The sequence below is a fragment of the Ptiloglossa arizonensis genome, chromosome 10 (genome assembly GCF_051014685.1).
Source record: "Ptiloglossa arizonensis isolate GNS036 chromosome 10, iyPtiAriz1_principal, whole genome shotgun sequence".
Classification (NCBI taxonomy): domain Eukaryota; kingdom Metazoa; phylum Arthropoda; class Insecta; order Hymenoptera; family Colletidae; genus Ptiloglossa; species Ptiloglossa arizonensis.
Window position 1 is genome coordinate 7,149,682 of NC_135057.1, and position 15,943 is coordinate 7,165,624.

Here is a 15,943-nt window from a genome sequence, read left to right on the forward strand (position 1 = left end):
AGATGTAGACTTATTTAAAACGCTTTGTGATACACAAAGAGTACATAAAAAATTAAGTACCCAAAATTATTCGAAACAAACACTTGGAAATAGATTCGCTCGTTGTACAATTCAAATCTTGTTCCACTTTGTGTCGCTTGTTCCGAGCAATTGTACATTGTCTGTATAGTAAGTACTTTAAGAATAATAGTAAATACTAAGTACGTAAAATTACTCTCAGTACGGTGACAGAAGAGTATAGATCGTTTCGCTTGAAATTAGTTTTCGTTACAATTACGACTCACACGAATCTAAATTTTGAAACGTCCGATCATTTTTGGAACACTCCAGTAACAGACGGCGAAAATTTTGAATTTTCTTCTCGAGAAACGGGAACCAGTTTTCAGTTGACATTGCTATCCTTTTTAGGCGTATTGTCAATAGAGCGACGTCCGTTCTCAGGGGTGTCAAAATGATGCTTGTGTACAGAAATTTTTAGAGACGATGCATTCTTCCCCGGAACGTCAATATAGGAAGTATTTGTTCGTAGCTCGGCTTAGGATTTGCTTTGTACCATCCGACTGTAATATGCGGCTCGGTCTAATGCGAGAGAAGAGGGTGGTTGATTTAACGAAGTGATCTCCAGCCGTCCCGTAATTTAAATTCAATTCGACGTTCTGACATTTGTTTATCCGTGTTTTACACGGAAACTTAGAAAATCTTCAGAGTTCGCTCTTCGTTCTCGAGCAATTTTTAACGCTTACAACGTTACCCTGCACCGACGATTTACGAAAATTATTGCTCTGGATAATTTTTGAGAAATGTCCTTTCATTGGTACCGATTTTACAGATTTGAATCGGGTCATTTAATGCTCGTTGTTGCACCTAAGCAACCTCAAATGAATTTTCAGGTTTAACTGTTTCTTGCAAAACGTGTCAACGTGTAGTTATTTTGTATATCTATCCGATACGTCTAAATCCTCTTTTCTTTTTCTCCGTTTGCTTTTTTTGTTAGAAATATTAACATCGAAGTTACTTGTCGTTTTAACAATCTATAGAAAAATAATGATTAGAACAAGTTGAAGTTAATATAAAACTTGTTGTATATGTTAATGAAATGTATATATAAAATAGTGATTTACTGTGGAAAGAACATGTTACTATTACACATGTAATAGGCAAGAAAAACTTATTTATCAGTTACCAAATTATATTTCACAGTTAACGTCTTTGACTTTTGAAACAAATTTCCTTTACACACAATAACTTATTCTAATTTCATAATTGATTCTATATAATCAATATAAAATCCTTTTTATTCTTCTTAGGTGGAGATTTCGTTCGAATTTCGTTAATTGTATCAATTATAGACGAATTATAAGTGTACGGTATACAATCTATTGAAAAAGATCATTGAATAGTTCCTAACTGTATATATACAACTCACATAGACTATACATAGTCATATACACATACATAGTCATATACATAACATAGTTATACATTACTATATGTCACTAAATTCTTTTAAAATACTATCTACATTAATCTCAGGTTTGAAAGGATTCGATCAAAACAGTGCAGTGTAATCTAATCGAGACTTAGGTGTATATTTTATTAACCGTACAAGTTATACAAAATTAACTTCCACGATATTGCACAGTTTACATCGAGCACAGTATTTTTCAAAAGACGTTCCACGTGTAATTGCACTAGAGTGCACTTTCTACACATTACTACATGTCACTAAATTCTTTTAAAATACTATCTACGTTAACGTCAGGTTTGAAAAGGTTTGATCAAAACTGGTATTTTTCAAAAGACGTTCCTCATATAATTGCACTAGAGTGCACTTTCTACACATTACTACATGTCACTAAATTCTTTTAAAATACTATCTACATTAACGTCAGGTTTGAAAAGGTTTGATCAAAACTGGTATTTTTCAAAAAACGTTCCTCTTGTAATTGTACACACCGGTGTGCACTTTCCCGCGCTTCAGAATTTTCTCCGTGTTTCTATCACGCGAGTACGAGAGAAAAAAAAGAAACGAATAATCGTTCATCGAGATATCGGATTCACATCGGCGCTCGCGTCTCCATTTCGACGAGATCGGCAACGTGTACGGCCGACTGAAACGGCACGTGCGAACGTATGAATGAAAGTTTACGAGGATAGTAAGAACAGGTCAATCTGCCAATTGACCATTGGTCGGACCTGCACGAACAGAAGGTTCGGATCGTTGCTCCCTTCTGTTCGTCTTCGGACGTCCACGAGCTCGCCGGGGCTCACGTGCACGCTCAAGCGGAGTACCTACCACCACCGTAGGGAATTGGTCAAGCGGAGTGCAACAGATAAGGGTGCCGATGGTGGGGGATAGTTGACTCTCTAGTGGCTATTCGGAGTCAGTTGCTCTTATGCTCGCCAGACACTAACAACAACCACCGCCGTGCCGGGCTCTTGTTGCGCGGTGCCTCGTGACGGACGCGAACGTCACAGGTGATTCGAAACAGTTTCAAATTTCATCGCAGAGAACCGCCGCGAATCGACAAACGACGCGCGAATATCAATCGTAACGGAGTAACAATTGTTCCGTACTCGTATGGACGCTTCGTGGATTATTTTGGTGACAGTTGCGCGGACAGTTACCGAACGTGCGAACAAAGTGACTCGAAAGGTTACCGAGTCGTTGAAACCTTGCAAGGGATATCGGAGTATACTCGAAGAAATTGATAATCACACGTTCGAATGGAAGACGGAGGAGTCCCCTCGATGGAAAGTATTTTCACGTTCTCTGTCGCGGGAAGTCTGGATCGTTCGGTGCATCCTTCAAGAAACGTCGTCGTGTGATACTCGACGGAAGAAGGCAATCTAGTTGTCCGACTCTTGATGTGATCGTTTAGTGCGCGATTCTACGAGCGGCCGTTGACGGACGTTTCTCTCGAGGAAGAAGAAGAACCTGTACAAGGGACACCCGTGGATCGATGTACAAGAATGTGGTAGAGAGTGATCCGATCCGCGCTCGCGATCCTCGCTCAAAGTCGCGGCGGTTGTCCCGATCGAGAGAACAATGACGATCGACGGTTGAACCTTTTCGGCGAAAATTTCGCGCCGTGTGATCGAGGGCTGGTCTCAGGGGGGGGCGGGGGGGTTGTGGATATTATGTTAGCAACGGGATTATGTGTGTTTCTGAAGGTGTTGGCGTTGGCGGGAAGCGTCTCGACGCTTCTGCCGGAAGACTTCGAGGATCGGGCTGCTCCTGCCAATCTGCAAGAAGAATGCGCCTCGAAATGCCCGGATCTCGACTTGAATCAGGTACTCGAGCATTCATATGCCTTTGTTAAGTTCGTTAAATAACGCTTTCCTTCGAAATAACGTTCATTGCTTCCCTTTTACGTGTTCTGGTGTACCGTAGATAAGTGTACCGCGAATGGTGGTCTCCGAGTTACATAGGGTGTTAGTATTTTTCTTATAGAAATTAATTCACACGTAGCTTACCTACCGTTACTGTATTTTCTAGTTTCCTTTCTATTCAATATCTTTGTCTTCGCTCCGACTGTTCCTTTTGTTTATAATTCTATACTTTTCGTAGTTAGTGTTACTTCTGCTCCAATCGTTCCCTCTTTATTAAGTAACGAGTTTGTAATGTAAGGTTACGAGAGTTTTTCACTCACGACACGAATAAATCAACTGGAATTATTCATTCAAGAGTGGACTCGGTGGCTCGTAGTTTATCGATAAGTCCTTCGTGATTAAATTCAACGTTTATTCAAAGAATTGTTTACTCAACATTAGATTTAGGAGCCCATAGTTTGTCCTCCGAGATTAAATTGAACGTATACTTAAGATTCATTCGACTACACAGTTCCGTAGTTCATCAGGCGATTCTTGCGTATTTAACGAACCTGAAAAGTATCGTCAAAATAAAGTTTCTTCTCCAGCGCGGTATCGGAATAAAACGCTATCGACCATAACGGCGTAGAACCTATTTCTAGAGACGCAAACTCTTCGAAGAATGCAAACTCGAGCATCGATGCGCCAGCTGGATGAATCATGTTTCTCGTTGACAAAATTGCATTCGACGAAAATGACGCTCTTTTTATTTGTTTATCTCTCTCTATCTTTCTTTGAGTGTTTTTCCTCTTTCTGAGTTTTTTCTCTCTCTCTCTGAGTGTTTTCTCTCTCTCTGAGTGTTTTTCCTCTTTCTGAGTTTTCTCTCTCTCTCTGAGTGTTTTCTCTTTCTGAGATTTTTTTCTCTCTCTCTGAGTTTTTCTCTCTCTCTCTCTCTCTGAATTTTTTCTTTCTCTCTGAGTGTTTTCTCTCTCCCTGAGCTTTTTTCACTCTCTCTTAATTTTTTCTCTCTCTCTGTGAATGTTTTCTCTCTCTCTCTCTGAGTGTTTTCTCTTTCTCTGAGTTTTTTTCACTCTCTTAATTTTTTCTCTCTCTCTCTCTGAGTTTTTTCCTTCTCTCTGAGTGTTTTCTCTCTCTCTGAGCTTTTTTCACTCTCTCTTAATTTTTTCTTTCTCTCTGTGAATGTTTTCACTCTCTCTTAATTTTTTCTTTCTCTCTGTGAATGTTTTCACTCTCTCTTAATTTTTTCTTTCTCTCTGTGAATGTTTTCTCTCTCTCTGAGTGTTTTCTCTTTCTCTGGGTTTTTTTCACTCTCTCTTAATTTTTTATCTCTCTCTATGAATATTTTCTCTCTCTCCGAGTGTTTTCTCTCTCCCTGAGCTTTTCCTCTTCACTGACAAATCGCGTTCGAAGATTCGGTACCTGTTGCGCGCCCGCTACATAGGTTTCTTCGGAAAGTCATTTCGTTTTCTTTCCCAGTGAAAATGAAACACAATTTCATTAGAGCGTATAAACATTTTACTAAATTACATATTCTCCACTCTGGAAAAAAAAACGACTTCCCAAACGACCCGATAGAACCTCCACCGCGCGAAACATCCACCGAGCGATGCAACGGAGAAAATGGCCCGATAGGCGCGCGCCGATTTCGTTAACAAGGTGACAGGTTATTTACACGGACCGTGCGCGCGATCGTCTGTAACGGGCCCGATAATGCCCCAATCTCTTACCAATTATGTGTTGCGAGAGAAAGTCTGAGGCATTTTTTTATATAGAACGTTTTCGTGACCTTTATCAATCCGCGCGATTAACTCGCTGTATTATTGCACGTTCTTGTTATGAAAGTGCCAATAGATAAACGACCACGGAGATTATTGGGCACTCGTTTAGCCGGCAATTTGAGAAAAAGAAGAAAAAAAGAAACAGAGAGAGAGAAAAAAAAAACAATCGTACCACTCTCGTTGTTAAATTGATCGTGAAATACGGTGCCATTTTTTCCGCCTATACATTTTTTTTTTCTTACTATTAGAATTTGTATTTCATTCAACAAAACATTCTCTCCCGTGATTACTCGACCAACCGGTGGATCGTTCACGGTAATAAATAATCGGTCCGTGAAAATTGTCACGAATGCAACACATAAGAATACAACAGGAGCGCTCGATATTTTTTTTTTTTCCGTCACCGATTATTCTTCTTATTATTATTCACGTTTGTTGTTTCAATTTACCGAGTACCAGTATCGTGGTACGTTCGTCATCGCGGTGGTTGCGGCCGCTCACCGTTTTTTCTTCGTTGTCGGATTTCGCGGGCCGGCCAATCGCGCACGAGCCCCGAAGACACGATGATGTAATTTTTCGCGCAAAAAGACGAAGCCACCGATGCGCTCGGAACCGCGAGACGCGTACACCGAGCGACGCGAGCATCGTGGCACAAAAATGGCTCCGCGCGAAGGACGTATCAATTTAAGTCCACTCTCCGTCCCGACTGTACCATTCATTAATTAACTTAACTACACGACGGCGCATCATCGCGGTCCGTAAGCACACTCACGAGGATGAAAGACGAGTTTGTAACGGATACAGGAGCTTCGACAATTTTCCTCCTTTTTCTGTTCTTCGTCACGAAAAACGGAACCATCGTGGTTGCTCGCTGTTGCTCCGTAAAATCATCGATGATCGTAGTCGTTCGCCAGAAACGATCGTTGGTAAGCGTTTCTACGTGTCGTGCATCGTGCCGATTTACTCGTTCTTCCTTCGCGGTCCCACGAAGCGATTCAAACGATTGAAAGGATGCATCAGGAGAGATGAACGGAACAAAAGGCGGTCTGAAGAAATGATTAAACCGATCCTTTCGTGGAGAGTTGAATTGATAATTGGTAGCAATTTCGTTCGCGCCAATTGCCGATGACACTGATTACGAGCTTTTTACGTCGCGTTCGGTCGCACGCACCGAGGGAATCGTGCTCGGTTGGTAGCATCGTCGGGTTAATGGAATTCTTCGACCAAGATCGTACGAAAGGGGGGAAGAAAAAAAATGTGAGAGAAAGAACGAACGAAGAATCGTTTATTTTAATTTCTACACGCTATTATCGTCGCTGGACACGGTGGTTACCCTCGATGCATTTCAATTATTCCGCGAGGGGGAGGGGCCAGATAAAATGGAGCGAGCGCGGTTCCAGAAATCGACTTCGTATCTTCCCTTCGCGCAGCTTCCCTTTAATCTCGCGCGGTCGCTATTTCGAAAGGATCGGGACGAAGTAACGTCGAGAACGCAGATAACGTGTATCGATCGGGGAAAGTGTCTCGAGGAAAAGAAAAGAAAAAAAATGAAACGTGGGACAATTTATAAAAGTCTCCGGAAAAGAATCCGTGTTTACGGCGAGCGCGCGCGCTGTACGAACGGGGCTCGTGTTATTTACTAAACACGAGCCGAGTGGCGAAGCCCGTTATCGGTATCTCGAGGTGATGCCTAGGATGACCTTACTACGCTTGCATAATCGCGATCGTGAGCTTTCTAACCTCCGCTTCGGGCTGCCTCACGATTTCGACCCTGGTGATGATTTATCGTGGTTCGACGCGATGAGATTCGAACGGTAATCGGGCGTTATTGTCACGAATCTGTGTCGAAACGTGTAAAACCGGGTCAGGAGATATTATCATTCGCGTAAACAATTATATCGGTAACGAGAACAATTTTTTTCACTGTAAGAGAGAGGAAAGAAAGAAAAAAAAGAAATTTCTTTTTTTTTTTCGTACGATGGAATGTCTCGCGACCGTTTCGTTTTATTTTCTGTACTCGACTGTTCAAAAGTTAACCATTCTTATCTGGAACTACTTTGTTTTATTCTTGCTTCTTCGATATTCCAAAATCGAACACACTTTTCACCGAAGTGGCTTTATTTTATTTTTCCTTCTTCGGTGTTCAAAATTTAATCGCTCTTGAGTGACTTTACTTTACTTTTGTCTCTACGGTGTTGAAAGTTAACCACCCTATCTTCGTACTCTTTCGCAAAATCATTCTCGTTTACACGTTCTCTGAAGACATTACCCTTTTTGCCTATATCCATTATTCATTTTCATCGACTACAATGAGACTGAGAAAATAAAAATATAACTCACTGTGTCAAGAATAGACTCTAAAGTATTGGATTGTTCCAGAAGACATTTCGTTTTCCAAAATGGAGAATATGTAATTCAATGAAATTAATTCAAATTAATTAAAAAAAAAAAAAAAAAAAAAAAACCACTCAATACACAATTTTGCACGGTACAAATTATCCAAGACCGATCCTCGCATCGAAACGAAATTGAACGATATTTAGGTCGAGTATCTGTTCGTAACTGTGACACAGTGTGGCCTCTCGAGGAATTCGTGAAACGACACGCGGCCTTCCAATGGCAAAAGGTTGGCCCCACCACCCCTAGTGGTATTTAAGTGAACGTGTAGAAAGATACCGCAACAAGTGTATCAATCTTTCGTTCCACGCTTCCGTGGTTGACCGTAGACTGAAATTCTTCAATTTCGTCGACGCCGTTGAGTTTTTGCGCATTAATTGAAAAATAATTAGTTAAACGGTGCGTGTAATGGATCCCCTCCCACGCGTTAACCTACATACGATTTCGCTCGGCCGAGCGAGCAGCGTAACTCGTACCTATAAGGATTCGAATCCGTCGGTGAACAATTCGGTAGAATTTCGTTCACGCGACGCGACACGACACGAAACTACGTAGAATCCGCAGGATCGCCTCGCCGTGCAATATTATATGTGTAGCCGTACACAATGAACTTCCTGCCGGCCACATCCTCTCACCTACAACGCGCGCCTCGTGACTTGCTACGGGTTCACATCGCGAGGCGTGCATCGATGATCGTGAAATTCGAAATCGTCGACGAACACCCGTGAGAGATCGGACGCACGATTTACAGCGTTTGGGAAACAGATCTGGGTCTGTTGGTTTAAGTTTCTTTTTTTTTATTGGGTTGTTTGGAGAGTCATATTGTTTGTTTTGGTGATTTTTTTTAGAGTGTATAGACGTTTTATTGAATGATGTATTCTCCGTTTTGGAAAACGAAATGAATTTACGAATAGTATAATATACTCGGAATGTTTCTTTTCCTTTGAGTGTTGTTCAAATGCTAGAGTTTCGAGTTACTTTGCGAAACGATCGAGTATTTAACGTCTGCTCGAGGTTTTAGATATTCAGAGTATTTGAGTAGTGATCGCTACTCAAATACTCTAATAGTGTTTAGAGTACTTGAAGTATAGATCAAGTGGTCGTAGGTTATTGTGGAAGTATGTGATACTTTGTTACTAGAGCGATGATATTTGAATATCGTTAGATACATATCAATAATGATATTCGAGTATTCAAATATTTGAGTAACGATACTCGAATAACGATATTGAATCAATGATTTGAGTAGTAATCGCGATGCGAACTATAGATCGAGTAGTCGTAGGTTATTGTGGAAGTATGTGAATACTTTGTTACTCGAGTGATGATATTTGAATATTTGAATATCGTTAGGTACATATCAATAATGATATTCGAATATTCAAATATTTGTAACGATACTCGAATAACGGTATTGGATTAATGATTTGAGTAGTAATCGCGATGCGAACTATAGATCAAATGGTCCTAGGTTAATGTGGAAGTATATGAATACTGTGTTACTCGAGCGATGATATTTAAATATTTAAATATCGTTAGGTACATATCAATAATGATATTCGAATATTCAAATATTTGAATATCGTTAGGTAAATATCAATAATTATATTCGAATATTCGAATAACGATACTCGAACAATGATATCGAATCCACGATACTTGTTCGAATATGTAAAATATTCGAATGTATTGTAAAATATTCAAAGAATCCGAGTTTCATGGCGAACGATTACAATTACAAAACGGAGAAGATTCGCGAAAGAAAACTCGATGATACTTGTCGGAAAATTACGAGCAATTACGCGCGTGAGTAAACACTGTGCGAACGAAGATCGAGGTAATCGGGATCGTTAACGAGATACTGCTATTAATTTTAGTTACCAAAAAAGATACGCTATCGCGTAGGAAACGAAATCGCGGACGAGTAATCGGGACAGTCGTCGGACGGTTTTAGCTACTGGATCGAGACTCGATTAACAGAGATTCCATTGGAATTAATCACACGGATGTAAAAGATGTCGGGGAGCAAAAAATACGTTGAAGATTTCAGAGATCGATGGTCAATGGCGTTTCGCGTACGAAATTCATCGCGAACCAGGCGTGTTTCAACGAACGATTAAAACAACGAGAAGAACTGATAATTCGTTTCTGGCAATTAATTTAATCGTACAATCTCTATTATTATTTTAAATAGATCCAGAACTATCTTTCAAGTGAAATTGCCACGAATTTAACTCTCTGTTAACTGTTTTATCACGACACTGTACAAATATCTCACGAGCAATCAATGGTATCGTAAATATGTTCTTACGAGTGTTTACTATAGACAGAGTGGAAAAATTATTTATACCGTATAACATTCTCTGTACGAAACAATTTTTTCAAGAACGTACGTATTTTTAATATCTACGGGTCTTCGTGAGATACTTCACCGTACCGAGATAAAAAGGATGTATACACTTGTTTGTAACGTACCAGATGCTTCGTCAATGCAGAATAAAAAAGAATCGATTGATTATGAAATGAAATTAACGCTTATTAATTCTTTACATCGTAGAACAAATATAGAATCTTACGTTAAGAGTTTGATCAAAATATTCGGGAGAAATTTCAAATTTTCTCTTACCCTCGATACATTTTTAATATTTCTTGCTTGTAATATGTACAATACTGTGCAGAGCCAACTTGTACGATTCTTTAATTACAGGATCATACTTTTTGAGAGTAATAAGTAAAGAATATATAACGAACAATCGGAGAATCGTGAAGTAAGAAAACTCTCTTTAGTAGTTTATTTTTACAAGTAAATTTCAATGTATCGAGACGCAATTTATGATAGCGTTCAGCGGGTAGTCCGTCGCGTATTTTGTGGTTGAATTCGGTCCTGTTTGTACAAATGTGTCCAGTCAGCCACGTATACGGGCGAGGCCCACATCCATTACGATTTAGTGAATTCGAGGGAATCTCGTTTTCAAAAGATCGGGACCAAACGGGTGATGTTCTCTCACGATCCGGTGATCCATTACACGGAGACAGAATTAATCGGTGAATGGTCTCGATACGTAAAAGTTAGCGGTTCGTGATCGTTCGAAAATCGTATTTACGATGCGTACAATTCCACGAAAGACGTTAGCGTTAATCCCTTTGGCTCCGAACTGCAAACAAATCCTGAGAACCCGGGTTTCGGTGTCTTTACATGACGTCATACCAATTAAAACGCATGCACGTTCCACACACACACACGTACACACGAGTGAATCGTTGGTCGTGTACACGATGGCTCGAAGATCGTAACGAGTGGCAGCTGATGGCGGTTGTTTTTAATTTATCCCGTGGTCTTGAAGGTAATGAACGAAATTAATTGGCGACTGTGCGTCCGAGCGTTCAGAATCAGCCTTGACGAATTCAACGATCGTTGAAGTCTAACAACTTCGATGTTATTCAATTCTAAATACTCGTACCAACGATGTAACTAACGATCTATCGATTCGATCGTAAAAGAAATCTCGTGTCTTTTAAGATATCGTTGCAAATCGAAGACTCGTCTACGATTCACCAAATTTTCCAAACTCTGATTGGGAATATTTGAAAAAAAAAATTGAGAAATTCCATGGACTTCCAGATAACGAAATTAATCGACGATTCTCGCACGCGAGTGTTCACAGACCTTAACGAATCCTCGTGTAGACGATCATTAAAGTTCAACAAACTTGGATGTTATTAAATTGTAAATACTCGTATCTAGAATATGTTTGATAATGGTTTATCGTCGATTGGTTCTATTCTGAAAGAAATTAAATTTTCTAATTTATCAAATTTAAAATTTGACAATATCAAGCTTGTGATTACAGACCAGAAAGTTATTCAACTTTTATTAAATTTCGGACGAAGTACACCGCTGTGAATGTTCAAAAATTCACGAAATCAAGATTACCAGCGTAGGTTGTGGAACGCGCAAGACGTAGAAACGTTTTTCCAGCGTGGAACGTCGCGATGAAAAATGCTTCCTGTTCTACGGTGGTTAACGAGTGTAAACTGTACCACGCGAGATGATGTGTATCTTTTTAATTCGCCGCGTAACGCGAGAATAATTGGCGCAATGTTTGCGCGCGGCGAAACTCTGGAAACGGTTGGGGCGCATCGCGCCTCAAACGCCCGGTTGGAACGACGAGGTCGCTGCTAAGGTGTTTGTCAAAGACAAACCTCGGACTTCAAAGGTGGATCTTCCATCCCAGTGGACACCGTCCGGTGTACATTCAACACCGTGCGACCACCGCTGTTTCAAGACCGCACGGACCAAACCCGATACCCTTTGCCTTCAACTTGAACCACCGTTGCACGCGAAAACTCGGAGCGCGTCAAAGGACCGTGTAGTCGTATTATTTCGAGTCGTATGTCTTCTGGATTTTTTAACACTTTTGGGGTGATCAATAGAGCATTGGGTTAACAAGATTTTGCAACGTTGACTAGATTCTCTATTTTAGAGTAATTTTAATTGTGTTAAAGACACACGTAGTTGCCTTATTTTGAAACACTTGTATTTTGGATTCGTTAACCCTTTTGGGGTGATCTGGAGCATTGGGTTAACAGGATTTTGCAATGTAGACTCGATTCTCTATATTAGAGGAATTTCAATCGTGTCAAACACCCATGTAGTCGTCTTATTTCGAAACACTTGTGTCTTGGATTTGTTAACCCTTTTGGGGTGATTTAGAGAATTGAGTTAACAAGATTTTGCAATGGTGACTCGATTCTCTATTTTAGAGGAATTTCAATCGTATCGTAATTCGAAATACTTGTATCTTGGATTTGTTAACCCTTTTGGGGTGATTTAGAGTATTGGGTTAACAAGATTTTGCAATGTTGACTAGATTCTCTATTTTAGAGTAATTTCAATTGTGTTAAACACCCATGTAGTCGCCTCATTTCGAAACACTTGTGTCTTGGATTTGTTAACCCTTTTGGGGTGATCTAGAGTATTGGGTTAACAAGATTTTGCACCGTTGACTAGATTCTCTATTTTAGAGTAATTTCAATTGTGTTAAACACCCATGTAGTCGCCTCATTTCGAAACACTTGTGTCTTGGATTTGTTAACCCTTTTGGGGTGATTTAGAGTATTGGGTTAACAAGATTTTGCAACGTTGACTAGATTCTCTATATTAGAGGAATTATAATCGGAATATACAGAGCGTGTTTGAAAGAGGGATGAAAACTTTACAATAGTACTCGACAAGCCGAATAAAGAGCACCTGATTAATATTTGTCTGTAAAGCTCTCACGACAAACATTTATTTTAGCAGTATAAATTGCTTACTGTCTAACTAGAAAATTACTCTAAGATTAGACGGAATTATTTGGAATTAAGAGTAGATGCTGATAGATAATTTTCATTATTGGAATAGAAAATTTTTCCTTCGAAAATATTGAAACCCTAAGTTGGTTAAGTACGTTTTATTCGGTTTGATGGTAATTGCGAGTTTGTAAACTTTTAAATCAACTTGTATATTTCCTGAGAATTATTAATTGCGTTTATCGGCCGTTGAACAATATTGTACATATTTTATAATTAGTTGCAGGAGTCTCGTGTATTAGCGAAAAGATAAATAGGGTATCCTGAATCATAAACGATTCAGTTGCGTATATTATAGGTATATTTTCAGTCGTTATCAAATTATAGCAATAATAAGATACTGCAAGTAGTTGCAACGAGAGTCTTCTTTCTCTTTTATTTCTGTTTCTCCGTTGCACCGTTCTGCTTTTGTTCGCGATCTGAGAATATTGTTCGGATTGGTAGCTTTTAAGCTACAAGCATGACCCTATTATTTCTAAAAATACACGACTGTAATATCGGTGCACACTGTCCTCGAAAACGTGCGAAACATCGTTTGACAGTAAATAGAAGTGGAGCGAGCACCATAGGCGGTCTACATCTTCAATAGCTAGCTCGTACCCTAACATTTGATATCAAGGCTAAACATTTATCTCGATAATGGATGAAAATATATTCATAGCGTGTTCGACGTTATTGGTTTAGAAGGACCTGTCGAACGTATTAGATAATTCACCAGCAACAGATTCAATATTGCTCTATAACATTGGACATTTCTGCTTAACGAGAATCTTTGTTAAACATTGAAACTTATATACAAGGTGTCTATTTTATCTCAACCCTGTAGAATATCGCACAAACGACTGATGGTATCGGAAGAATGTTCTTACGAATGTTGTTCGGTACGGAAGAAAGGTGAAAAAATTATTTATATACTACAATATTCTCTCCCGTACCGAACAATTTTTTAAAGAACAATATTTTCAATATCTTTGGTTCTTCGCGAGATACCCCAACGTATCGAGGTAAAGCAGATCCCCTGTATCAGACTTTTGCTTTTGTATTGATAAATTGCAAGCTAAGCTCACGTTAAATTGAAACAAAGTGAAATAACATTCATTACACGTTATACTAATTCCTTGGTAAGTAGTTGCACACCGACGAATAGAACGTGTAATCAACTACGAACGAGTAGCCTTTGCCAAGGAGCGTTTACGATTACGTAATACTATAGTTTGTATCTTCGGTTAACTTTGTACGCTAGAAGTCTGGTAATTGATAAATGAACCATAAATATCCACACACGAATTCGTTTGGATCGAGGTTAGTTAACATTCGTTGCGCCGGTTGAGGTTAGATTTTATAGTACTAGTTTTTGCCGCCTTTCATCTATTAAGCGCATGCGTGCTCCGGTTATAATTTATCTTTACGTATATTCGTGTACAATGTCGCTAAAGATTGTTCGGACTGAACTTTTTCAAAGACGTACAACAATTATAAATACAAATTGTCGAATAATAACAAAAGACTGAATTTATCTGTAAAACTGAAGTCCTTACAACTGAATAATTCATCGCCAGAGAAGACACATTCGAAACGATCAAATTCGATGCTTAGTTTTATTGAGAAATTTTTTTAAACCTTCCATGCTTTTTTCAATTATAATTTTAATTTTATATCGTACCCGAGTAATGTCCTTTTAATACGAAAGGGTACAATTTTGAATAAAGTACAAGTGTTCGAACAAAATTTATCAAATGGGTACTTCAAAGCCATTTGTGGGCAGCAGTGTATATACGTCCACGAATGCGTCGTGAAGAAATTCGATAACAATAATTATATTGGGTTGTTCGGAAAGTCATTTCGTTTTTTTTTGAAACACGATTTTTTTAGAGTACATAAACATTTGGAAACTTCGAGAAAGTTATAGTTTACCGTTCTCGAAGTATTGTACAACAATCACAAGTATTGTACAATTCGAGTATTGTACTCGAAGTATTGGCTACAATAATTTGGTCTCGTTGGTCAAAAACAGGATATTTGTAAGTAAAAGTAAACGAAGTAAACGAGAAATATTATACACTCTATGTTTTTTTCGAAACACGATTTTTTTAGAGTGTGTATATGTTTACGTACCCTAAAAAATCTTATTTCAAAAATAAAACGAAATCACTTTCCGAACAACTGAATGGTAATAACGTAATTGAAATTCGAGAATGGTAACAATCTAAAGAAACCTTGGGAAGGGGGAGGTGTCGATAAAAATCCAAACACGATTTTTTTAGAGTACATAAACATTTAGAAACTTCGAGAAAATTATAGTTTGCCATTCTCGAAGTATTGTACAATAATTTAGTCTCGTTGGTCAAAAAAGGAAGATTTATAAGTAAAAGTAAACGAAGTAAACGAGAAATATTATACACTCTATGTTTTTTTTGAAACACGATTTTTTTTAGAGTGTACAAATGTTTACGTACCTTAAAAAAATCTTATTTCAAAAAAAAAACGAAATCACTTTCCGAACAACTGAATGGTAATAACGTAGTTGAAATTCGAGAATGGTAACAATCTAAAGAAACCTTGAGAAGGGGGAGGTGTTGATAAAAATCCGTCTTAGTTGCGTGGAAGCAGGGGAACGACAGAGGCCGGTCATTAGACCCAATCGTCGACGTCGCAGCGACTTGAAAGCGGGGCGCAACAGTTGGCGGGCGCAGTCGAGCGTGGCGAAGACGTTGAACACGACGGAAGGACATACGGAAGGACGAGCAGGTACGCATTAGGCGATTACCTCAGATCGGATAAAACGGCTCTTTACCGACCGATTTCCGTCTTGGAAAACGTCGACAACATCGTCCTCCATTTAGTGGGAACGGAAACAACCACCTATAGCTACGAAACGGAGTGACTGTACGAAACAGCAACCGGGTTTCGACGGTTGTTGAAAGTTCACGAAAATTAAGAAGGAGATGGGTTTCAGAAGGGCGTGGAAAAGGGGAACGGTAATAACAGTTATAACGACTTTAAAGAGAACAATACGGAGTTCTTTCCTCGGGTCTGTATCGCTGGACGAGTGGTCACTGAAGGCTTTGTAAATTATACGAATA

General features: G+C 39.2%; 1 protein-coding gene across 3 annotated transcripts in view; it reads left to right on the forward strand.

Annotated features, from left to right (window-relative positions):
- Positions 1 to 3,131: 3,131 nt before the first annotated feature.
- Positions 3,132 to 15,943, forward strand: part of Sev (receptor protein-tyrosine kinase sevenless) — a 51,519-nt gene continuing 38,707 nt past the window's right edge. For all 3 annotated transcript variants that reach the window (XM_076322391.1, XM_076322392.1, XM_076322393.1), the window contains exon 1: positions 3,132 to 3,294. In XM_076322391.1, the coding sequence (XP_076178506.1) occupies positions 3,142 to 3,294 (153 nt within the window). In that variant the 5' untranslated portion in view covers positions 3,132 to 3,141. The remainder of the gene's footprint in view (positions 3,295 to 15,943) is intronic.